Consider the following 26644-nt stretch of genomic DNA (forward strand, 5'->3'; position numbering starts at 1 on the left):
TCACTTCACAAATTAAAAGCAAATTAAACATATACACACATGTCACCCAACACCCTTATTGCATGACATAAAAATATAATTTAACACCAGAGTATGGTTTCTTGTGTATTTGTGAGACAGACAGACCTTAAACACTCAAAGCATAACTGAAAATTAACTAAAACCAAAAATATCTTATGATGTTCAAATATCTTTGAAAGCCAATAATTATTTTGTAGTCTAAGGAAGCCCTGGTATGAAAGAAATTAATTCTTTAAAATAGGACATTTATAAAATAGATGGAGAACAAAATTTGAAATGTACAAATGGCAGACAGGAGCTTCCCCCTTTCTTCTTTTAACTCTTCTCTGTTTGCTTCTCCCCTGGATTTCTCTTCCCCTTGCCCTTTTTTCCTCAGATGTAACAGGATCTACAGCTGGGGGAGGACAGGTGCAGAATTAGGAGGTGGTGGAATGGTTAAGTATTCCTCCTCCTATCCATCCCTTTTGCACTTCATATTGCCTTCCTCTGGTATGTAGTCAACAGAATAAAACATAGTTTGTGCTTTCATCTGATTCACATAAAATAACAGACTATGGTTTGTTGGGAGTGTGGAAGTCTTCCATTCCTGAGCCATGTGTGAGGGGAGAAGGGGGGAGAGCTTGCAAGCCTCTCTGACACATAACATCTTTTATAAGTTTGGGTTAGTGTGCTAGCTGTGGCCATTCCTTGAAAAATGTGATCTGGCCACACACAGGTTAGTGTCATGTAGCACTGCCTTTGAAAACTGTTGGTTTCAAATATGGCATCCATGCTATTGTGGAGAACTGGATACAGGGATCTGCCCTGGCTGCCCATCTGTTTCCAGGCACAATTCAAAGTGCTGGTTCTTACCATTAAAGCCCTAAACAATTTGGGTATGGGGTGCCTGAAGAATCACCTCCTCCTATAATTTACCCTTGCCAGTTAAGATCCTCTTGGCAAGCCCTCCAGTCTGTGCCTCCACCTGCAGAAGTGAGGTGGATGTAGGGTTGCCAGCCCTGAAGCTACAATCCCCAGAAGCTTTGGGGGGCAGAGCCTGGGAGAGTGGAGCATCGCAAATGCTGTGATGTACCTTTTGGATTATTACTTGGGTACTATTTACAAACCTCTGTGTGTGTTCCCTGAAGGGATATATTCAGTTTTGATTAGCAGAGTTTAGCAGAAATGCACATTGGTCATAATGAGAGCACATATGCTCCAGTGTTTAGCTCTATAAAATAGTTTACTACATAAAGGATAAAAAGTTTCATTGAAATAAAAATAAGAAATGCCTTACTAGTTACATCTTGCTAGCTTCTAGACTAGAGACTGGAAAAAGACTGACTGAGACTTAGAGTGAGACTGAACAAAGAGCAATAAAACTTCAGTATATCTTTCTACTTAATTGCCCCTCCCCCATAATAAACTGGTTGTCCAATAGAGAATCCTAATTCTCCTTCATTAAGAATAGAGACTCCCTTTACTTTGGCAGGAATCTTCACTTGAAGCCTAAGTGGTTACATGCAAACAGGTTTACTAACTAAGTAACACAAACAGTTTAACACTTTCATGACTGAACATAAACACTTGCTAATTCCCAACATTCCCCCATCCCCTGCCAGCACTCAATGGAGTAGTGGGCAGAAACAGTATCATGCTGTGCTGCAACATGACTTGTGGCTAGAACCTGGAAATGACATCATTGCAGTACTCTAGGAGTTTTCCTTATCTCAATCATTTTTACCATACAAATGGGGGGAAGTCCTAGAGTGTCATGGTGACATCCCTTTTGAGTTCCTAGCTGGAAGCAATGTCATGGTGTTTCTGCCTTTCAAATGCTACCTGTGCTATGTCGGGCTGGGCTGGCAACCCTATCCAAAAATGACATTACAACAATGCTCTGGGAATTTTCCCTATCTCTGTGGTAAAGACCATAGAGATTTGAGAAATTTCTAGGGTGCATAGATGTCACTTCCAGGTGATAAACCTGAAGTAACATCACAGCATTTGTGATATAGTGCCCCCCTACATTTTCCTCCTACATCTCAATAGATCAAGGGAAGGGTGATTGGGGAAGGATTAGGTGGTTGTCTGTCATGGGCAGACAGCAAGCATGTCCATGTAGATGGCAACCAAAGGTGGGGCTTTTTCAGTAGTGGCACTTCACCTTTGCAAAGTCCTCAGCCTTGGCCCTCATCTAGTATCTACCTTACTGACTGTTAGGTACCAAGCCAAAGCATATCTCTTTAATCAGAGTTTTAACTGATAGGTACAGACTTTTGTTGTTGTTTTATGGTCTGCTTCTAGTTGGGTGATTGTTTATTTATTACCATTTTAGGCTACTAAATGTTTTTATGCTCCTGGCTTATTTTAATGGATTGTTTTATTATTGATAATTCTTATATTGTTGTTTTAATGGTTTCATTGTATGATTTTGACTTTGTGAACTGCCTCAAGTAGGTCTGTGAAGAGATGACATAAATAATACATAAATGGGGACTGCTCTGACCTGTTCTATACCATTTGCTGTTATGTTTGAATTCGACCCTTGTTTCCTTATATAAGTGCAACCACAATGAGGATCCTGGGAGGATTCTTCCCTTTTCAAAATTCTACTGAGAGCTCATTCTAGGCCAATCCTGATGATTGCTTTCAAGGCTCAGTGCTGTCTGACCTAGGACTGAGCATATTAATCCTTTGAAAAAAATGGTATTTGGCTATTGTCACATCCTATAATAGAGCAGCCTCCAGCCCAGGCTTGGTTAGCATTGCTTATTTCAGAGGGAAAATGGAGCCTACCTTCACAGGTCAATTGTCTCCAATCACAGTTATTGTGCAGTATATTGTGCCAAATTATGCCTCGATCTTTCCTCTCCCAGTATAGGGCTGAGGTTCCGCTCCATACTTCTGTACCTGCCAGGTTCTCTTAAAGAGCTGACATTTCCAGTCCTGACATTTTCCATGGCTCCATCTGGGAATTAATGGCCGGATATTAACAGCAATGGGGCTGTTTATCATAATTAGTCTCATGAAGCTATTGAGCATTCAACTCTTCCTCTTTTTTTATCAGCTCTAAGGAAACAACTATAGAATCTACCAGAAGAGATGGCTGGTTTATTGATTGACTAGCTGACTGTTTCTTTTGTCTATCAGGCTTCATCTTCAAAAAAGGACAGCCCTTCCGTTCTCTGTGGCTGTTGGTGAGTTCATCAAATGTAGAAATACTATATGTTTGGTAAGATATCGGCATGCTACCACAGATACTATGTAACATTTGTTCATACAATACCCTATTTCTGCAGTCATGTGAAAGGATTTTGGGAACTGGCCGTATCATGCATATAATCATACTAGATTCACATGGTACATTGGAACATGTAATGGAAGACAAGCATGCAAACATATTAAATGTACAGGATTACTTTATTTGGCAAATGTACAAAACAACTCTAAGAGGCAACTCTTTAAAAGGCAGATGTGGTAGTTCTATTTGAGATACCACTTCTCATGCTTAATATGATTTAGTGTTCGTTCAGTATTATCTCTGCAGAGTGTTGACCAAAATGTTGCAGAACCAAATGTTTGTAGCAAAATATATAACTATCCAATTCAACTGATACTTACTTAACATTAAAATTTCTATCTGATTTAGCATGCTTCACTAGCAGAATAGCAGCAAATATGACTCAATGACTCAGAGTGATACCCTCTTCCTAAATGTTTCTGCCTGCATATCTCCCCACAGTTCCAGAATAACAATGCAACATTACGATAACTCTCAGACACAGCAGTTATTAGATTGTATGTTATGCGTGTTGGGAATTAGCATGTTCCAATCTGGCAATTTTTTTCTGCTATAGAAAATCATATGAAGTGACACCACCTGTGCCGTACTTAGTGATCAGAACTTGACTTCCAGCTTGTCATGTGTAAAAGACTGTACTTCCTATATCTGGTCTAGGTAGAAATCCTATGCTTTCTTTTCTCCTACCCATTGTCACCACCACCCCTCAATTATTAGACTCTTTCTGTGATGAATTTGTGTCAAGATTGTGGTGTAGTCATTCATAATTTCCCTCCATTCATAATTTTAGCAGAAACTAAACCTGCCTACTTTTCTACCCTAGAACCTGGTAGGGTGTACAACCCCACCCTTCAATATTCAGGTCATTTGATGTTTTAAAAAACCTGAGTCAGATTCTTTAATATCAGAATTAATGGTAGTCATATTAGGAAATCAATTTAATAGGGGTTTTTTGCCCATGGGCTTCCATAATCTTCCCACCCAATGAAGATGAAGGGATGTGAAATTTCAGGATTTGTACCCCTTACCCAAAGGATTCCCTCTGCTAAATTTCAAGAAGAGAAGAGAAAGTGTCCTCATTCGCTGCATATTCTTTTTTTTCATGAAATTACTGGTGTTAAGAGATACCTGCTCTAAATCCTATTTCCTCATTGACCTGTTTTATCTTGCATATGGTTATAGTTTGGAGAGGGGGGAGGCCTTTGCCTATCATCTGAGCTTGCCTTGTCTTGTTTGCAGGAGATACAAGCAAAGTCTTTTCTCTACTTGCCTAGCAAGGAAGACAACAGAATAGCTCAGGCAAACCGAATACATAAATCAGCAAGCTCTCTCAAAAACAGGGAGATGATAGAATGATTGGCAAAAAATGGAAATGCTGTGCGGAAAAACAACCAGTAGGACAACCCTGTTTGGCAGGAAGATGGACTTATTGTTCTGGCTGGATGATATCCCTATCACACACATATCTTCTGAGTAATTATATCCCCTTGCTGCCCCTCATGCACTGGCTAGAAAAAAGAAGTTGAATAATGAGGTGTAGCATAATTGCCTGATCAAAAGTTTTCTTCCTGTTCTTAATGTTTTAAAAATATTCTGTACAGATTTGGACCATTTACAATTCAAATTAGATCACACTTAGTAAATTTCTAACTGTACGTCCCTGGAACTGGGCACTTCATGATCTCACCTCAAGCTTCCAATACTTATTTTTCAACATACTGTATCAGATTTGTATTTAGTATTTATAGATGCAAATGCACAGATCTCTCAATTGCTGAGGTAAGAATCATGTGACGAGAAAGATAGTCAGAGCAACACTGATATGCACACATTTAACAGTGCGTTCCTAAACAACACCACATAAGTTCATGAAGTCCATAAACACATGGACTTAGATGGATATAACTTTGTTTAGGATTGCATTGTTAATTTCCCAATTAGACATCAAAAACCACTTCAATTAAATTTCCAAAACCATTTCTGAAAGATGTACAGGCTTGAATTTTGACAAGTCTCTAGGGCAAAATAATGCTAAAGTTGAGTAGCAGCCACCAAAAATGCATCTGTGAGCATCTTTGCAGGCCTGAAGTGTTACTAGGGTTGCCAGCCTCCAGGTAGTGGCTGGAGATCTCCCGGAATTACAACTTGTCTCCAGGCCACAGAGATCAGTTCACCTGGAGAAAATGGCTACTTTTGGGGGTGGACTCTATGGAATTTTGCCATGCCAAGGTCCTTTCCCTCCCCAAACTGCACTTTCTCCAGGTTTCTCCAGGTTTCACTCCCCAGATCTCCAGGAATTTCCCAACTTGGAGCTGGCAACCCTAAGTGTTACATAGATTGTGTCCCGTTAGACATTATTCTTTGTCAGTTTTAAAACACTAGGAGATCCATGAAATGATTCCCTGGCAGTATGAAAAGGGAAATGGCAATTGTGCAGGGTCCTAATCTGGAATGGAGCCATTGAGAGGCAGAGGGTTTGAACCAAGTACATGGTTCATTGCTCGCAATAAAATGCCCTTTCTTAGGCTAATTATTAGTCCTAGAAAGTCTAACACTCTCCAGGGATAATAATATCAGGGGCAGACAGATTTTGATCGGCAAAGCTATGCTGGAGGTGCAGGGACTAACACCCTCCTCTCAAAATGTGGCTCTAAACTGAAATGAGGCCTTAAACGGCTTCTATACCGCTTTTTAAAATGTTGGAAAGATCTGTTCATGGATCTTGCAGCAGCATATCTAGTTTGTCCCCTAGATGTTCTAGCCATTGAAATCACTGGAACTAAAAAAGTAAACTAATAAATTGTAGCGACAACAAAAAGGTACTAATCAGAATGGTAAAGGACTTCAAAGTTGAGATGTGGCACATTCTATGTATATGAACTCTGTCTTATATGAATATTTGTGCATATATTATCCACACATACACATTTAAATATTCTAGTTATATAGCTGTTCAGAGTGATGTCTCTTTATTTATTTTATCAAAACATTCTCTATCCCATCTTTAAAAAAAGGATTACAAGGTGGCTGACTATCAGTAAGGTACACATACAAAATTAAGATTATCTTATTAGAGGAATGTACAGTTCACATTAATGATTTTCAACAATATTCACCACTGTGCTAAAGAACCAGACTTCACAAAACTAAAGCCAACTACCAAATGCTTACTGGAATAAAACTGCTTTCTGTTGGTGAACAAAGAACAAAGAAGGTAGAGTGAGCTTGCTTTAAGAAGGAAGCATCCTAACCTCGGTGCCATTGCTGAGAAGGCACTGTTCCATGTAAGCACCCATGTAAGCATCTCAGATAAAGGAGGGGAGCATACAGCAAGCTTGCTGTTCCCTGGTTATTTTCACTTTTATCCCCTTGGGAAGCTCTGCTGGTGTCCAACTGGTTTAGCTCTCGACTACTCTACCACTGTGTTTTTAGTCCAGATGTTTGCTAGGTAAACAAAAAGATTTTGTGTTTACATTTTACCCATTAACATTCTTCTGCTGATGTGAAGCTAATAATTATACAGCCAGATGGGGTCGTGTGTGCAGTCTTTGACACCAAGCCCACACTCTGCTGCGTGGCATTTTTTTTAAAACGAGAGACCAACTACCAGCAGAAAGATCAGCAAAGCTGACTGCAATTAAAAACTGAATCTCTAAATGACTTATTCCAGGTGAAAACTAAGTGCTTCTGGCTGCAGCGTCTGGCCAAATGAATGCAGTACATGGGATGCTTTTCAGGCTCATGTGTTTGAATCTGAGATTTCTCTTGTTAGGACACAATAACGGTAGTACAATGATTATATGTCATCACCCACAAGAATAATACAAAGATATTGTGCCCATTCTTGAAATCTTAATTTGTGTGATACTGCTCTACATAGGGAATGTAATGTCAGAAATCCAGTATATGGATAGCTTTTGAAGAGTCTCCATGTCAGTTCTGTACTGTATCAGATCAGTATAAAGCAAGTCCTGGAGAATTATTCACAAGAGATTTTAATTCAGACATCACATGGAACCATGTCTTAATTAAAGTTACTATAATTGATGCGATCATGTAAATGCCAGCCATTGAAATAACAATTACTATTTAGGCTACAAGAAACCAAGATCTGAAACGATGGTTTGAAGATGGCTGATTAACCACAGTTATTCTTAGTTGTGGTTTCATATGATGCAAAAACACTATAATTCTGGTTTAATCCTGTCACATTCCCTAATAATGCCCCCCCACATTCCCTGCCAACAGAGATATTTGGCTAGAGTAGCTCAAATCTGAAAACTCTCACCCTTTACCACCTTTTGCTTGCAGTCCCCCTGACCAATGAAACCACCATTTGTCAAGCCAAATGAAGACAGTTTTGTTAATTAATAGTTACTTATTTGATGTGTGTGTTATAAGTATGCCTTAGCTGCCTTGAGAGTTCTTTTGAATAGAAAGGTGGAATATAAACAAACACATACATAAATATGAACATCCACAAGCTGAATCCTGGTTTCACAAACTAACCATACTTAAAATAGACCATGGTTAGTTTAATTAAACCATGGTTTCCCATGATGTCTGAAAGCCAAGCCAATATTAGCCAATTGAATTAAAAGCTTCAAACATCTCAGAGAACTATATAAAATGGCCTCCTTAAGTCCACATTTTTACTCTTCATTTTCGATAGGAATTTTACTTCTCTTTGACTAGGCTTGCATGTGGATAGGGCTGGAAAAACATAAGTGATGAGGATGAGGCAAAGAAATTTGGCTTGAGGAGTCAGAAAAGAACCCTCTGCCCAGTCAATAAGGGCAAAGCAGGAAGGATACAACAAGAGGGGAAAAAAAGAAGTGAAAGAAGCACAATCGTAATAGTACTCGCAATTTACATGTATATTTCACAATATTACAATTACAAACTCCACGATCGCTACACCATAAGCGTCCAGAATCCCAGTCAAGGTCAATCTTTCACTACAATAGGTGAATATAATTCAAGGAGATTCAAGCCGTGGTATAGTACATATTAAGCACTCGAAGCAATTGGCTGTGTGGAGGCACCAGCCAAGATTCCAATTGAAAACCAGTCCTGGTCACAATAAGTAATGGTGTAAATGCGTTTCCAAAAAGACAGTGCTTAAAGCAGATAAGTGGTGAGGTAGGTAGATGGCAACGAGTACGAGCCGGCAGTTTTTCTTCGCTCGTTTCAGACTAAAATGTCTTTCTTCAGGCCACCATATATCAAAGTTAAATAAATTCAATGAATTCAATTCCACCAGTATACCGCATCCATAGCTCCATAAGTTATCCAGTGTCAAAGCAGGAAGGAGGCAAGAGAAGACAAAGTTCAGGAATTAGATATTCAGAATCAAACAAGACCATAGAAAACCTGCAAACTAAAGTGTAAGACCGGCATGGGATAGCGAGGTCATGCTTAAGACTCTCTACTAATGTCATTTACTCAACAGAAGTTTACCCCATTCATTAGCTCCATTTGTCTCAATGTTTCTAACACATCCATAGTCAGGAGCCCAGCAACTCACCTTCAAGGTCCTTCAATAACTCGGTGTTGGGAGACTGACCCAATCATGTGGATATTTCTACCTTAGCTTTGAACACAACAGCTGCAGAAAATACATGATTTCCCTGATTACAGAACAGAGCAGATTCAGATTTGTCTTCTTTTGTAAAACTTTCAGAATGTGCTACTTGAATGAACAGATGATTCTATACCTGCTCCTTGATGGTGAGATCACCAGCCCAGTAAATATCCTTTAAAATGTGTCTTCTCAGTCTCCTAATATGCAAATAAGAAAGGGGGTATTGCAACACTAACAGCTCATTGGCTGCTACCAGTCTGTTTCAAAGCTGATAGTCATAATGCAGGCAGGTGGGTGGGGGCGTGTCCTAGCTTTCCTTAAGGATTTTGAGTTGTTCTTATATTTTGCTTTTCAGACTCTTTCCCAATGGCCTAAATACAGTGGTTTCACCAACTACCAGCAACCAAATAATGGAGAATGTCAGCTGCCTTCCATAAAACCATTTCATACTATGTGTTAATTATTTTCACAGCTTGGATGATCCCTGTGCCTGCTGCCTTTTGTATTTCATTCATTGGTTTTTGAGATTGCTTCTGCACCAAGATTTGTTCCAGGCCCTGTAATGATTCAAGGTGGTTATCAGGCAACAAATCCTTCTTTCAGGTACAGACACCATTTTGAAGTTAGATCCTCATAGCAGAGTAGATTGATGCATCTGGGAATGTTTTGAATTTCAGTTGGAATTGAAAGGATATAGAGAAAGATATTTTTGAAGAGTGTAATAGATACCAGTCTTAGCATCTTTCATGATCTACCACCCGTAAGTCCAAATTTACTTGGTACAGTGACCTATCCAGGGTTGGCCCCAAATTTTCTGGCGCCTTAGGCGAAGTATGACCTTGGCATTCTTCTAGCCCAGTGTTCTTTTTCTACAGTGGCCAACTATATGTTTTTGAGAAACCAACAAACATCGCATCCTATTATGAACCCCAGGCAAGTGGCATTCCCGAGTACACAGCCTTTGCATATGAGGCCTACACTCCAGCCTTTGACCATCCTCCTCCATTACTCCCTCTAATCCCCTTTAAAATTCTAAGAAACTCACTCTAGTAACCATCAGGACACATTTTACTTGATTCTTTATCAATCAACGTGCATATGCAGTGAAGGAAAACCTAATGTATGAGATGAAAGATACTGTTTCCAGGGTCAGTTTCCAATATACAGATCAAAGCCTGCCTCAAATTAAACAATAATGTTGATTCTTATAGGAGCCATTTCACTCATGATGATCTTCCTACAGAAACATTATTCTACATAGGAAAATGTGTATACTGGTAAAGTTACTAGTTGCTGGATCTCTCCCCCCCCCCCCCCCGCCACTCTGTTATTGTTGCAAAGGGTGAGGGAAGTAAGAATGTGAAAAGCTGCTATGGAGGAAAGAAAGAGAGCAATGCAAAAGGCAGGGGCAGCCGTTAGGGAGGGTTGGCCTGCAACCCATTTTCAGAGGCTTCATGATGTCCCGCTTTTGGATCCCAACCCAGAGGTTGGGGAACACTAATCTACAAGGCCCAGGAATGCTGGCTATTGAAAGGAAAGTAAATATTTCCTGCCAATGAATACAGGGGCAGGAAATACTGTTTCTGTACCCACGAGAAGAAGAAACATGATCAAGAGTGTTTTGAAGAAGAGGGGAAGGATTAAGTCAGATATCAGAGTTATCAAAATGAGTTGTCATTATGCATGTTGTTCAGAATTGCAAGACCAGGCTTCAGGCAAAATGCTCTTATATAGCAATGGGCCTCAGGACAGCAGAGCATCTGTGATGTAGACTGCTGCTGGTACGTTGCGAGACTATGCATCAGTGTTTTAGAGCAAATTAAAATGTTAAAACTGAATTGCTATTTCCCATTTTAGGCACTCTCTTCTTCCCTAGAAATGACTGGTTGATGAGTCTCAAAGGAGGAATACTTTTTATGGATATTCCTGGACCCATTTCAGTGGATGGATTATGAATACCAAAAAAGACCAGGATGGTGAAGAGGATGACATAAGTGTGAGGTCTAATTCTTTGGGATTCTACATTACTCAGGGTAAATATATTGGAACATGAAAAAAATAGTTATGCAGTCTTTATTTTGTTTAATATCCTGCTTCTGTGGCACCCAATGTCTCACTGAAGCTACAGGGCCCCTATATCGGCCCATAGAAACTTCATCTTAATTAAACACTCTGAAGGGTGACCTCAGCTCTGAAGTATGAGGTTTCCAACACTGTTTTCTGCAATGATTACAGCTCCTTATTTGTTTCTGTGTCCAGAAAAATGTCTATTCTCTCCATGGAGCTCACTAATTTTTTATAGTTTTAGGTGGATAACTGTGTTGGTCTGCAGTAGAACAGCAGGATTTGTGTCCAGTGGCACCTTATAGACCAACAAGATTTTTAGGGTGTAAGCTTTCGAGAGTTAGAGCTTTCTTCATGCCTGATAGAATGGAGCTCCCAATAGAAATGATGCTGGAAATAGATGGAAATAGATGGTCCAGCTTAAATCTTATACTCTCCATGTTTTCCTTTCATGGTCACTCGGGTAGAGCTATGTCACCACTGTCTGTCTTATTTCTTGTCAGGATTTAACATACTTAGCTTTGTTTCCTCATCCATACAGGTTTAAGAAAGCTTTATAAGAACCAGCAGCTTTGTGATGCCATCTTAGTGGCTGAAGGAAAGAATTTTCCCTGTCACAGGTGGGTTTCTGACCTTTGTTCATCTCCAGATCCATTGATGGATGTTGCCTTGGTGAGTTAGATGTCATGTCATTAAAAAGCAAGAAGCAGATGTTTTACTTGGGGAGAATTAGTTGCCTAACCAAATACAGATTGCACACAGAAGCACTGAAAATCTCCAGCTCTAGGAGTAGCATGACCTTTGACATAGAGTGTCACAATCTTCATCACAATGGATCCGGTCAAGATCATTTCTCTTAACAAACAAATGACACCAATTCTCGTGTTAGTTATATGCCTGCTAAGGCTTTAAAATATAATTCTTGTCTGAAACATTCAAAATACTTTTGTGAGAGTGGAACAAATAGTGGAACTAGTGGTGATGGTAGCAGTAACAGTAATTAATATTGTCAGACTCCTTTACAGTTTTCATATTTTTCCTCCTCTTAATGTTACAAATTAGGATCACAGATTATTTACATTTTATAGATGGGAAGCTAGTAGTGACATATAGTGACTTTTCCAAGGTCCCACAGTGAATCCATAGTAAAGACTGGACTTGAACACATATCTAAGTCAACTCCCTATCCAAGGTCCCACATGCCCTGCCCCCCTGTCTGTGTATGTATATATGGAAGGGGGTTAATTTTTCAAATTATTGTGCAAAAATGGGAATATTTGCTGACAAATAGGAGGTGGTCATGTTAAATGTGGAAAACGTTGTTTTGGCAGCCATAAAATGCTACAATTCTCTAACTATGCAGTAGAGTCCAGGCCATTTTCACATGTCTCAGCATAGTGCTAAATTCACAGAAGGAGGGCATCATCATGGCGTGATTTCTAATGTGATTGTGCCACGAAAATGGAATCGTGGCATGATGATGTCAGAAATCGTGCCATGAAGATGCCCTTGTTCCATGAGTTTAGCACTATGCTGAGACATGTGAAAGCGGCCCAGGTAACTGAGGTTAATTTCTGTCATGAAGTTCTGATAAATTGTTTTATTATTCTGTATTTCTTCTGTGAACTTGTAGTGTTGTACATATTGTAGCAAATGTGTTTTAATGTACTTTATAGTGCTGAGTTATGTTGTGGATTATGGTAAAAACAAGTAACTGAAGCTGATACACACACACAGTCTTTAATCTCATTATTTTACACCACATTTATACTGCATAACAGGTGTTTGAAAAATATAAAAAACACCTCACACTATATGCTAGTACAATAGCTTGTATTTATGAACTACCATTACGGCATAGTACACTAAAGGAGAACCATCTAGGGTGGGGCTTTATCATATATTAGAGAACCGAGGGACCAAGATGGTATTTACAGCATATCCATCCATTGACAAGGAGAATGATATTATACATCCATAAAAACCTAATCCAATTTAACCAGAGGTTGAGCTCAGATATATACCCCTACAGAAGCTAGTGTGGGATTCTCTGTAGGGTGAATCCCACACTGGATCTAAGTATGGAAGTTTGCTCCATAGCCAGGCTTCAAGTAGGATTTTAGCTTATTTTTTATATTATTTTTTTCATAACCCTGACGTTTTATCTGTGAAAAGTTTAGTTGGTACCTTTAACATTTCATTTCATTTCATCTTTCTTTCTTTCTTTCTTTCTTTCTTTCTTTCTTTCTTTCTTTCTTTCTTTCTTTCTTTCTTTCTTTCTTTCTTTCTTTCTTTCTTTCTCATTGAGTATGTTTAGTTTGCCTTTCTCCCAGATAAATGGGATCCAAAATAAAACCATCTAAAAAAGAAAGAAAGAAAGAAAGAAAGAAAGAAAGAAAGAAAGAAAGAAAGAAAGAAAGCTAGCTAGCTAGCTAGCTAGCTAGCTAGCTAGCTAGTCTGGTAGGGTTTTGCCTGGGAAAGGGTTGACTTGAAACATTACTTTGGAGAGATGGCTTCATAATTGCTGCAAGGGCCACCAATCAGCACTTGGGGCTTCAAGTGGCATCAGGAAGGACTCTTCACTAGACATGGGCATGATCCAAAAAAAAAATACCGATTAAGCCGTTCGTGGATCCGGGCTGCTGCTGAACCGAGGCCACCGATTCTAACCGATCAAGTCCCATTTCCGATCCGGAATCGGGAAGGCCAAAGTGGGAGGGCGCCCCGCTGTTTCCAGCGATATAGGAATGGTTGTTGGTGGCAGCGGCCGCCAGGCCCGGCGGGCAGGGGGAGGGAGGGGGCATTCGCACACACACACACACACACACACACACACACACACACACACACACACACTTAGAGTAAAGGGGGGAGTTTTTAACCCAGCAACGAGCCGCCTCCCCTCAGGGAGGGGACATTCCCAGGGCTGGATCTATGGTTGCCAGTGCCCAGGGCAACCATAGTCAGGCTCTTGCACGTGTGCGCGCGTGCTCCTGGGTCGCCCCCCCCCGCCCACGCAGCAAGCTGGCTGTCCCGGTGCACTGCGGAGCTGGCGGCAGCGCGAGTGGCTCGGCGGCTGCCCACGCCGTTCACCTGCCCCGCAAGACAAGGGACGGCCAGCTTGCCCGCACGCCCCTTGTCCTGGGGAAAGGCGAACGGCACAGGCGGCCTCCCAGCCTCCCGCGCTGCCTTTTGCCTTTCCCCAGGACAAGGGGCGGCCGGCTTGCCCATGCGCCCCTTGTCCTGGGGAAAGATGAATGGCGCAGGCAGCCTCCCAGCTACCCACACTGCCTTTTGCTTTTCCCCAGGACAAGGGGCGGCTGGCTTGCCCGCACGCCCCTTGTCCTGGGGAAAGACGAACGGCGCAGGCGGCCTCCCAGCCACCCGCACTGCCTTTTGCCTTTCCCCAGGACAAGGGGCGGCTGGCTTGCCCACATGCCCCTTGTCCTGGAGAAAGATGAACGGCGCAGGTGGCCTCCCAGCCTCCCGCGCTACCTTTTGCCTTTCCTTTGTGCCCATGGCTTCAGAACACCCCCTTCCCCCTCCCTCCCCTGGGTTGCTGCTCTGTGGTTGGAAGGAAGCCTGCTAATCAAGGAAAGCTGGGCTTCCATTCGTGTTTCGAGGGCGACAGAAGGAGAGCAAACACAGCTCGTTCCCCTGGCTCCGTTGCCCCGGGAATAAATTACTGGCGCAAGAGTGTCTGCAATTCCGAACAGAAACCGATAAATCCAATCAAGTCCTGAACAAGCAAACCCCTGACTGCTGGATCAGTTGCCATGGACAGAACCGATTAGCTGAGTCACGGTGCAAACGCCAAAATGGTTTTTTTTTTAAATCATAATTCAGATCGTGCCCATGTCTACTCTTTACTCCACCCCAATAAACTCCATTCTTTCAAGAAGATCATATTTCTGTCCAAAATGGGATGAGAACAGATCCACAGCAGTGTCACTGCTCAAGATATTTACATCTGCAGCCTCTTAATGGCCACCAAATAGCTTGATATTGACCCAGCTACTGGGCATGAAGTTACTGCCTTCTTTATGGATCAATGGTTTGTGTATTTACCAGTTGGATTAGAGAGAGAAAATTAATATAAAAAGAAAAGCACTGTCTTCTTTAATCAGAACAAAATTAAACAAAATGTAGCATTCTGTTTTCAAGAACAAACCCCTTTGGGTTTACACAAAAGTCTCCTATTTGTTTGTCTGTACAGTGGAAGGATTTCCTCTTGCACTTTATAATCTGCCTCATGCATAAATTACTCAGAACCTCTGTCCATGAAAATGTGATATTCCTGGATTTTTTCTGCCAGACCTGATTCAACTTGCAAAGAAATGTAGTGCATATGAGCATATATTAGCAGTACATGAGAGAAAATAATTCCCATCTTTCAAAAGCTGGCAAACTGGGGTAACTGGAGATGGTACATGGTAACCATTCTTGTTTAGGGAGATTGGATTATTGTAGGAGTTAGATCCAGGGGAGTTAGCCGTGTTAGTCTGTAGTAGCAAAATCAAAAAGAGTCCAGTAGCACCTTTAAGACTAACCAATTTTATTGTAGCATAAGCTTTCGAGAATCGCAGTTCTCTTTGTCAGATGCATGGAGGGCAAAAAGAAACTGGTCAGATATAGAGGAGGAGAGGGGAGGGTGGAGTGGATGCAAACATCTCCTTCTGATATGGAGATGCAAACAGCTCCTTCTGATATGGAGATCAGTTTGCTTCTGTTAAGGAAATCAGTTACCTCTGATAATGAGATAACCATTCACAGACCCTATTCAGTCCCAGCTTGACAGAGTCAAATTTATATATGATTTCCAATTCAGCAGCTTCCCGTTGGATTTTGTTTTTGAAAGGTTTCTGTTGAACTACAGTGACCTTTAAGTCTTTGATGGAATGTCCTGGTAGATTGAAGTGTTCTCCCACTGGTTTCTGGACGTTGTTGTTAGTTCCTTTAGGTTTGTCCTGGAGCAGGCTGTTTCTGGGTACTAGTCTGGCCCTGTTGATTTGTTTCCTCACTTCATTTGGTGGGTACTGTAGCCTAAAGGAACCTAACAACAGAACACCACTGGTTGTCACCTATAGTTCCCAGCTCAAACCCATCCAACGTATCATCAGTGAGCTACAACCCATCCTGGAAAATGATACCTCTCTCTCAGAAGCCCTGGGTGGAAGACCTCTCCTTGCCTACAGACAGCCCCCCAACCTTAAACAACTTCTCACTTACAATCATGAATCGGCTAGCAGAGTCACCAGCACAGGTACCAGGCCCTGCAACAGACCCAGATGCCAGCTCTGCCCTTATATCTACCCAGGGAATACAATTACAGGACCCAATGGCATCAACTACACTGTCTCTGGCTCTTACAGCTGCTCATCCTCCAATGTGATATATGCCCTCATGTGCTAACAATGTCCATCTGCTCTGTACATTGGACAAACCAGCCAACCTCTACACAAAAGAATAAATGGACACAAATCTGACATTAGAAATTGCAACGTCTAGAAACCAGTGGGAGAACACTTCAATCTACCAGGACATTCCATCAAAGACTTAAAGGTCACTGTAGTTCAACAGAAACCTTTCAAAAACAAAATCCAACGGGAAGCTGCTGAATTGGAATTCATATGTAAATTTGACTCTGTCAAGCTGGGACTGAATAGGGACTATGAATGGTTATCTCATTATCAGAGGTAACTGATTTCCTTAACAGAAGCAAACTGATCTCCATATCAGAAGGAGCTGTTTGCATCTCCATATCAGAAGGAGTTGTTTGCATCTACTCCGCCCTCCCCTCTCCGCCTCTATATCTGACCAGTTTCTTTTTGCCCTCCATGCATCTGATGGAAGAGAACTGTGATTCTTGAAAGCTTATGCTACAATAAAATTGGTTAGTCTTAAAGGTGCTGCTGGACTCTTTTTGATTTTGTAGGAGTTAAAACTCTTATATTAAAAATTAGCTCAAGTTAATATAGTTTTGCTGCCTCTCTTTGCAGGGCCCTGTTAGCCTCGTTCAGTCCTTATTTCCGTGCTATGTTCACCCGACCCTTCAGAGAATCCTGGGAAAGGCAGGTTGTGCTAGAAGAGATGACCTCTTCTATCCTTCAGAGGATTCTAGATTATCTCTACACTGGGAAAGTGTTGGTTACTCTGGATACTTCACAAGATCTCTTCACAGCAGCTAGCAGGCTTGTGATCCTCCCACTGCAGGATATAGTTGGCAGGTAACACAGACTGGATCCTGTTTGGGGCCCATCACCGGGGTTCTTTAGAATGCAGATGCCTTAAGATTAGAGATGGGCATGAACCTAAATACAAACCAAAGTTTGGCATGAACCGGGCCGGTTTGTGGTTTGCAAACCAGAGGTTCATCAGAGCCCATTTCTGACAAACTGCCATGAACTTTAGGCTGGTTTGTTTGGTTCGTTTTTGGTTTGTCACTGCAGACAGCCTGGCGCTGATCAATCAGTTTCCTAGGCAATAGGGGATGGACTTCCTGGAGACCTTCTGCTGACCCAGAAGTGACCTTCTGCTGACCCGGAAGTGATGATTTGCTGACCTGGATGTGATGTTTTCACAAACCAAACGAACCAGTTTGCAAACCGGGGCAGGTTCGTGAAAGTTTGTGGTTCATGAAATGTGATGAACCACGAACCACATGGTTTGTTTTTTCCCAGTTTGTGCCCATGTCTATATGGAAATGTAAACTCCATATTTCTGCTGCAGAAACAATGTTCGTGTAACACATCATTTAGCATTCAACAACTCTGACCTTGACAAGACAGAGAACAAAAGTGGCAAGATCTGTGCTATGGAAAATTCAAAACTTGTTCAAATGTTACACCAGTGCCTGATATATGAAGGTTATCCTTGCCTATTTCTCTTGCATGTATAAAATGAGTTTGATCTTCAGTGTGAAAGACTTTTGCCCTGCACTTTTCCTGTTTTATCAGAGGTCAATGACTAGGTTTCACTTGGACTGCCAGCAGTAAAAAGGGTTAACTTTACATTGGGGATTATTAGGAAATTGAAATAAAACATCCAATATTATAATGCTGCTGTATAGATCTATGATGCAGCCTACTTTGGAATACCATGGCGTACAGTTCTGGTCTCTATCTAAACAATTACATTGGAGAGCTAGAAAAATACAGAAGAGGGCAACCAAGATGATTAAGGGGTTGGAGTACCTTTCCCATGAAGAAAGGCTGAAGAGTCTGGGATTTTTCAGTTGAGAAAAGAGATGACTAAGGGAGGGGGAACATGATAGAGATTTATAAAATTATGTATGGGGTGGGAAAAGTGGACTGAGAGAGATTTTTATCCCTCTCCCATAATATTAGAACTTAGTGCAGGGCACCCAGTGAAGCTGTAGGCAATTTATTCAGGAGGGACAAAAGGAAATGCAGCCATGGAATGTATTGCCACAGGATGTAGTGATGACTTTAACTCCCTACTGACTCTTATTTCCTTTCTTGTTCTTATCAGATTCCTCGCTGACAGCATTTCTATGGACAGCTGCTTAGGGCTTTATGCACTGGCATATGCTCACAACCACCAAGCTTTGCTTCATGTGGCTACACGCCACATCACAATGAACTTTGAGCCACTTGCTGAACATGAGTCGTTCCCTGGTTTGGATCTCAGTACAGTGATGAGTATTGTCTCCTCAGATAAACTTCTGGTATCTACTGAGCTGACTGTCTACCAAGCTGTGCAACGCTGGGTGAAGTTTCAGCCGGCTGAGCACCTCTCACTGCTCAAGAAGCTGATGGGACAGATCCGTCTTCCTCTTCTTACTTCTGAGGAGGTCTCTACTGTTCAGGCAGATATCATCGCACAATATGGAAATGCTCACCTTCAGTGGGAACAGTTAGATGGGGAAGGGCGGTTGCTGAAGAGTGGAGGTCTCAGGCGTGGTATGTATGATGACTGGATTGTGAGCTTGGGCCTCTTTGTAAGCAACATGCAAGGAGGAGTGGTTGAGCGTTTGAAAACTCACTTCCTGGGTTTCAACCTTCAGACAGAAAGTTGGGAGGAGATACCACCCTTGATGTATCTTGATTCTTCAGGCTTCTTGTCTGTAGGGCATAAGCTTTATGTCTCTGGAGGGCAAAGACTTAATGGCTCTATCTTGGGCAATCTGCATGAGTTTAATGCTCTGACTGGCCAATGGATACAGCTGCCTTCCATGTCTGTACCCCGGCGAGAACATGGCTTTCTAGCCTGTAAACAGAAGCTGTATGCTTTGGGGGGGCGGAGTGGCCGAAATGTGCTTGATTCTGCAGAAAGTTTTGATCTGGCACAGAAAACCTGGTCTCCCATTGCTAGCCTGCCATTTCCAGTGAGTCATTTTGCCTCTGCCACACTTAAGGACAAGCTTTACCTAATTGGGGGATTCTCTCACACAAGGGCAAGTGGCCTTGCTCATAGGGGCATTCTGATTTATGACACAAGCTTAAATGTGTGGAATCAAGTGCCTCTGGCTTTTCAATGTTACAAATCAACAGCTGTAACTATGGACAACGGGATCTTTGTCATTGGTGGACTTGTAGAAGAGAGCAGCCGGCGTGAGACACCTGGCACTGTAATCAGAGCTCTGATCTCTGGCACCCACAAGTGTTTTTTTCTTAGCAAGGATGGCACAGTGAGCCAGGATGTTGCAATTCCAGAACTTCCCATACTTGTCTTACCACCTTGTGCAGTTCAGTGGCAGAGCAGAATTCATGTGCTGGTAGGGAATACAATTTACCAGTGGAGGCCTGGGGAGCTGAGTTGGACTCGTAGTCGAAAAAGTGCTCCCAACACAAGAGTGACATTCCTAACAGTAGTTAACGGTGTGACCCTGAGGGTGCCAAAGAAAACTATTCAGCCCCTTTTGCGAGACTCCTCAGCAGCCCTGACAGCTGTTTGGGTGGCAGATAATTAACAGCCTTGCCAACACTTTTCAAAGCTGGTCACCTCCTCAGTTCCTTGGTGCCTGCTTCTGCCCTGATTGTAAGAAACTTCAGTGTCTGTCTGCTCCTTTTAAATACCATCAGTGCTGATTTCTTTTAGAAGCAGAATTGGTTTCCCAATTTTTGTCACTTAAGATGGTGAATCTATGGCTCAGACAAGAGGACTGATTGCTGAATAAACTCCATTTCTACCTCCAGCTTGTTTTATTTATGATGGAATCATTCCAACATCATTTTTATGAAAGATAAGAGGCTCATGTGATCAGGGAAACTTCCTCCCAGTAAAGAAGATTTCATGTCCTTCACTTAAAGTAAACGTTCTCCTCTCCAGTAGGTTCACAATTTCAAGGCTGGGCTGCTTTGACAGAAGAGAGGAACAGGATCACACTTGACAAGCATAACTTGTTACTTGATGAAGATTGGTAGCCATTTACAGATAGCAGTAACTAAGCTTACTCTTTCTTGTACCGTTTACCTCTTTTACAGAAGAAAATGGGTGTACAGGGATCAATGCATTTGGGTATAAAATGAGTATTTACACTTTGAATACATCCATTTGGGGAGATGTACATAGATGGTGGGTTAAGTAAGCCCAGGTGTTAGATCCTATTTTATCTAGTGTGAGCAATTTTAAGAACAATTAGTTCCCTGACAAAAGAACTCATACTGGTTAAAATGAGATCTAGCACCTGGGCTTATATAACCCACCATTTGCATACATCTCCACAAACAGATGTTCCATATAAATACTCATTTTGTACTTAGATGTATTGACCCCTGCACACCCATTTTATTTAGCAAAAGAGGTAAATAGTACAAGTTAATAAAATTAACTTTCTGTTACTTTTCTTTACTCTGTTTGTCACATCCTGACCATCAGGTTTAGGCAAGTGAATAGATAGAACTGTAGTGGGTTGCTTGAATTTGTTTATTATTGCCTCTTATTACATAAATGAGCATACATAAGAGTATCTGGTGTTGTGGCCTCCAGTCCTCCTTTCTCCCTATTCCTGGAACTCACTTGCTCTGGTGTAGGAGATGAGGTCCTCTTTCTTCAGGTTCAGCAAAGGTAGTTCAGTCTCTGGGCCTGTACTTTCTGTGAAGTCATGGCTACCAGTACTTAAATACTTGGGCTTGACCAAAATCCCATATTTATGTTTTAAAAGGTATTTCTTCACCCCTTGTCTATTTACCTTCTCCTCCTAGGGAAGCTAGGATGTGTTTCCACAGTGCCAGTCCTAGCTGCTATCTCCTAATAGCTGATGTTGTTGCTCAAACACGGGTCAGATCAGGTCGCAGCCAGGTGAGACTCTTCTGTGGCATTGTCAGTGAGTGTTGCTGGATATTGACAAGTTGTTTGAGCTCCTCTGCTGGGGATGTCTTAAAGACAGCTGCTGTTGTCCCACAATGACACCATCCACATCAGTGGGGACTCCTAGGACTTCCTTTTAAGGCTATTTACTTCTGTGCCCTAAATGAATCTTTTTTTTGTTTCCCTTGTTATCTTTCTTGCTTATCTGTTGTTAGCCCCATTCCCTTTGATTCATTCTCCCACTCTTAACCTCTGTTTCTTGTTCCACCATGCTTCACTCTATACCTGAAAAAATCAACAAGAAGCCACATTGCTGCTTTCTTCAAAACCTACATCTTTAACAAAACCTATCCAGTCCCTCCCTGGTCTCACTTTTCCTGTGTAGGTCTGGGCCAAGCAAGGTGTGCAGTATTTGTGAAGTTTATTTCTTCTGCAGTTAATCACATCTCCTGATTAATGCTTCGCTTCCAAGTTTCTTATTTAGCAGTAAAGTCTTGTAAACCAGATGCTAATGATAATTTGATCACAATAGTTAACTTTTAATGTTATAAAGGGCAAACATTTTGCAGTACCATTTGTCCTGGACATTGGAGCGGGGGGAGGGGGGGGCTTTCTTCTCAACCACTGTGATTAAGACTTCCCTTAAAACAGTTGTGATCCCACTGTTTCCACACAGATAGCCTTTTAAATTTCCAACTCATCAATTTTACCCTTGTTTGTTATCATGCAGGGCAACAAACAGAGAATGAAAAGCAGAGAAAGGATTAAGAAGGGGAGGGGACAGTATTGGGCCAAAGATGTCAGTGTGACTCTTTTCATTCTTTCTACTCTTTGTGTCTGTTGCGCAACTTCATCTGCCTCTGGTACATTTTATACCTTCATTTAAGAAACTTAGAGCAGCATACATTGTTCTTCCATCCTCATTATTCTCTCAGCAATCCAATGAGATAGGTTAGGTTGAGAGAGAGAGACTGGCCATTGGTTACCCATAAGTTTCACTGCTGAGTGGAAATTTGAACTCAAATCTCTTTAGTCTTCGTCAACTCTTCACCGACTATAAGACGCTGGCTGTCAATTCCAAGTACCTCTTTACTTGGAAGGCTTCATAAAGTACTTGGCAGTGACCAGACTATTTGCAATCTAGAACTGATGGCTCAGAAATATTTTATCTACTACTTTGTGCTCCTTCCCACTGTCTTGGCTGAAGCCACCTGCCACCCCGTGCATTTTAAAAACTGTTTGTTCTTTGAGATCGCACCATCCATTTCATTATATGTGTGTACACTGTCTCACACAATGGAGCACCTACCATGCTCTCCAGGCATCTCTACAGTAAAAATATGTAATAAACCTGCCAGTTTGAAAACTAGAGCAGAAGTTAATTACACTCAATAAATTATGCCCAACAGAGCAGCCGGATCCAATGGAGAGGTGATTGCAGGTAGGCAGGTGAGATCTACGAATTGTTCTGCCCTGTCTGTTTGATTCCAAGCTGCTGCTCTGGATCGGATCTGACATTTAATTCCTCTCCTCCCAACCACTCTCCTCAACATCTTTTACAAAGAAAACTGCAAAACAGCTATAGTAGTAGCCCTTGACAATATATGCTGAAATCTTGGCTAATAACCATAACCCTGGTTGCCTGCCCTAGTCACTGGAAACCTGATTCCCCAAGGGAGTTACTACAATCCATCTCCAAATGCTATATTGCTTGGCTTTATGTAGCCACCTGCATAGCATAGTAATGGCCACCTGCTCACCCCCTCAGCTATATAAAACACCCGTATATGAAGCTGCTGAGCAGAGGCCTCTGCCTTCATGACACAAGAAATAGACAACAGAGGACACCTTCAGCTTGGGGAGGGAATTAAAGTTACTCCTCACCCCCCACCCACCCCACTCAATCAATTTCAAAGCTCCATGGGGTGTCTGTGATGACATTTTGAAAAAAATTGAACACTGAATTCTAACAAAAATATCCCTCTCCCCTCATATTTTGCATATAAAGCAAAGAATGCAAATTAATTGCATAATCTATTCAGAACATGGAATATCAGCTTCCTCATTGCAAAACTTGACACGTTTCCAAATTCTAGACCTCTTGCCTCAGTGGAGTATCTGAACCTGTAGAAATTGATATCAACATATAGAAGTTTTGAACAAGGGATAGAGGTGGAATTCTCCTGATTTGGCCTTGATGACAGAGCATATATGCTGTGTTCTCATTCAATTTGCATTGAGATGGTTCTCTGACTAAACCACCAAGGCACCAAGGGGTTTGCATGGATGCGCTGCTGGTGAAACAATTGGACAGCTTCTTCCTTAGGCATCCAACAATCTGTATAACAACAGAGCAGTACAGTTTGCACCTAGATGAATGGTTATATGGATTGGATCTATAGTGGACTGGTTGGGCATAAAAGAAAAATACAGAGAAAACTGAGCACAATCAGGCAAACAAACAAATGGAAAAATAAAGATAGAGAAACCATTCAGATACTCAAATTGCTGATTGGAAAGAGAATGAAATAGTCTCCCTGCCTTCACTAGTACTTGCTGCATAGTTGTTATTTGTGCCCTTATGCCTAGAGGATGTAAAATTTCCTGAGCCCCCAAGATGGTCCCTTTAAATCTATTGTTGTTGTTATAATATGTAGCAGAAATAATTTTTGTTTACAGTAACATAGCTTATACAACAACAAACTTATACTACATCCCTTAATACCCTAACTGTGCCATCCTAAGGAGAGATACTCCTTAGGACAATTAACTTAAATGAACTTAGAAGAGTATAGCTCTGCTTAAGATGGTACTGTAAAATACCTAAAGAAATACTTTGTCCATATCACAAATTACACACATTTAAGAACTGAACCCATTTTCATCTCTTATTTCTTTGCATTTAATTATGTTGATGTCATCATAGAAAGCATATTCCATACACTTTCAGGCAGTCTTCTGAAATTGATAAAATTGTAACTCATTTCCTATCCTTTTTTAAAAATCCTTTTTGATGCCCCCCCAAAGAACGTTGACAATTTCACAACCAATTATGTCCTCAATGATCACTTATTTTCAATTAGGTGGAATATGTAGATACTTGGAAATCAATCAACACAGTCCACTCTTGCTTTTGTTTTTAAAAAACCCAAGAACTACCAGCCATGTATCTCCCATGCTTGCTATATAATAACCAGTGGAGTCCTCAACAGAGTTACATCCTCTTAAATCCATTAGAGTCAATTGGCTTAGAATGGTGTGACTGCTTAGGACTGTACTGTAAATCTATCTTATACTCTTGATCTGTCTGAACAACTATTCCTGATGAATGCCTGGACTGAAAACCTGTGCCATTTTAAACAACTGGTTGTTTTTGCAGAAGGTATATTCCGTTCACTTTGTGTCTTTTATTGTTTCCAGCAGTAGCAGGAATGTACCACAAATGAATTATCTGCTGTCAATGACTTTTCTCTTTACTCTGCACACACAAAGAAGGAAAAAGAGACCTTTGTCATGCTGGTTTACAGAGTGTCCCTAAACTCTTGGGATCAGCTGAGAGTCAGACCCAGCACTATTTATTCTGGATGCTCAGATACCATGGCAACCAAAGAGGTCAGGAGTGTGGAAATTAATCCCATTTTCATCCAATAAATGGGAACTGGAAGCCAAAATACATCCACGTATATACATACAAATGCATAAAAATATGTGGAATATGTGTGTATACATTTTTTTATACAACTGTGGAAAAACAGACACACAGAGCAGTTGTATATATGCGCACAAATATGTAAACATCTGCACATGAATGCACAGGAGATTAAAATAAGCAGAGTGCGTTTAAAACCCACATATCTAAAGTGAGTATTAATTTTCTTTGACAAACCCTCAAATACAAACTTATATCCCTTGAGTACCTTAGTGAACTCTGACTTGGAATAATTTGCTTCATTTACATTTTAATGTAGGCAACATTTTGACTTTGATTAGTTCAATTACATTGTTCAAAATTGAACTAATGGGAATCAAAATGTGATTCTGAACCAAGCAAAGGTTATGAAGCCAATGCCACATTCCCACTAGTTTGAAGGTATTCAGAGTTTCAAGTGTCTGATATCCATTGAAACATCTAAAGCAAACTCTTTCCTCAAAGGACACGGTGGAGTGTATGTTGAATATGATCAACTCAGCACAGCTTTCCCAACCTATCATTCTCATGATTACATCATAAAGCCTTGTAAAAGTATAATTTGATAATAGTGTTAGAGCCAATTCTCACATTATACATTTCATGAGGGAAGGAACACATGTAATCAAGCTTGCTGCAGCATGAGACTGTGTTGGAACCTGGAAGAAAGAAGCAGAGTTTTTTCTGCCTATAAAAAGTTCAAGTAGTGAGAGAATTGTCTGTATCTGAATTCCCCTTGTTCTGCCCTGCATGCTGTAAAAGGGAAGGGGTCTGTGTCATCAATGCAAAGCCACAATGAACTTATCCATCTCTGGCAGCAACAGCAACTTGTTCCTTCTGGTTGTGTGGCTTTTCTCACCTAAGCAGAACAATGGGTGGACTCCTACCTCCTGTCCTGACTGATTCACCTGACAAGTTATTAGGAGCAAGGAAGTCAATCCATTGCGTTTCTCAAGTAAAAAGCAAGTAAAGGGCATTGTGCTGCCAAAGAGAGCTAGCTTCACAGTATGTGTACAGCATTGGTGCCCAAGAATCTCTCCTTCCTGGGAGTGAGAGACAAAATGAGAAGCAAGCAAAATAGGGGAGTCTCTTTGTTCACTGCCGCCTCAACTGCCTGTGAGAAGAAGAGAACCTGCTTCCTTTTTCTGCATGTGAATTCAAACTGCAGAGGGCTTGATTACCCTCATTAATTTTTATTTATGTAGTTATTTTTATTTATTTGTAGCCTGCCTTTCTAACTGAGACCCAAGGCATATTATACAGTACAAGTGAAATACAATATAATCAACAGCTAGGACATTCCCTGAGCAAAATACAATAATGAACAACAGGACATTCAGTGAGAAGATACAATAGGTGTGGTACAGATAGGGTATGGTAGTGGAAAATTTGAAAACAAGAATAAAACTGAGCACAGATGAAATCTTCCTGAAACACAGCATAACTAATTCACATGGCATGTTTAGCAGTGTGGAAATTCCCTAGCAGGAGCATATCTACATCCTCAGATAGTACCCAATTGCATAGTTTATAGTCCCTGTTCCTAGCAAAGCATCTCTGAGATATTTCTTACGATACAGTACTATAATCTGGTAGAAAGCTGCCTTGAATAATTCAGTTTTGTATAGCTTGCAGAAAACCAGGAAAGTGGGAGCTTTCAGGCAGACCATTCCATAAGGTGAGGGCCACCACAGAGAAAGCACATATATGGGCAGCTGTTGATTTTGCCCAG

The 26644-nt window shown here is 41.2% G+C and overlaps 1 protein-coding gene across 1 annotated transcript; it reads left to right on the forward strand.

Annotated features, from left to right (window-relative positions):
* Positions 1-10839: 10839 nt before the first annotated feature.
* On the forward strand, positions 10840-19884 carry LOC129327625 (kelch-like protein 6). The gene is made up of 4 exons (XM_054976378.1): positions 10840-10921; positions 11494-11572; positions 16952-17179; positions 18444-19884. Exons 1-4 carry the CDS (start codon positions 10840-10842, stop codon positions 19882-19884), a joined length of 1830 nt encoding a protein of 609 aa, XP_054832353.1.
* Positions 19885-26644: the final 6760 nt, after the last annotated feature.

The sequence above is a fragment of the Eublepharis macularius genome, chromosome 4 (assembly GCF_028583425.1).
Source record: "Eublepharis macularius isolate TG4126 chromosome 4, MPM_Emac_v1.0, whole genome shotgun sequence".
NCBI classification, from domain to species: domain Eukaryota; kingdom Metazoa; phylum Chordata; class Lepidosauria; order Squamata; family Eublepharidae; genus Eublepharis; species Eublepharis macularius.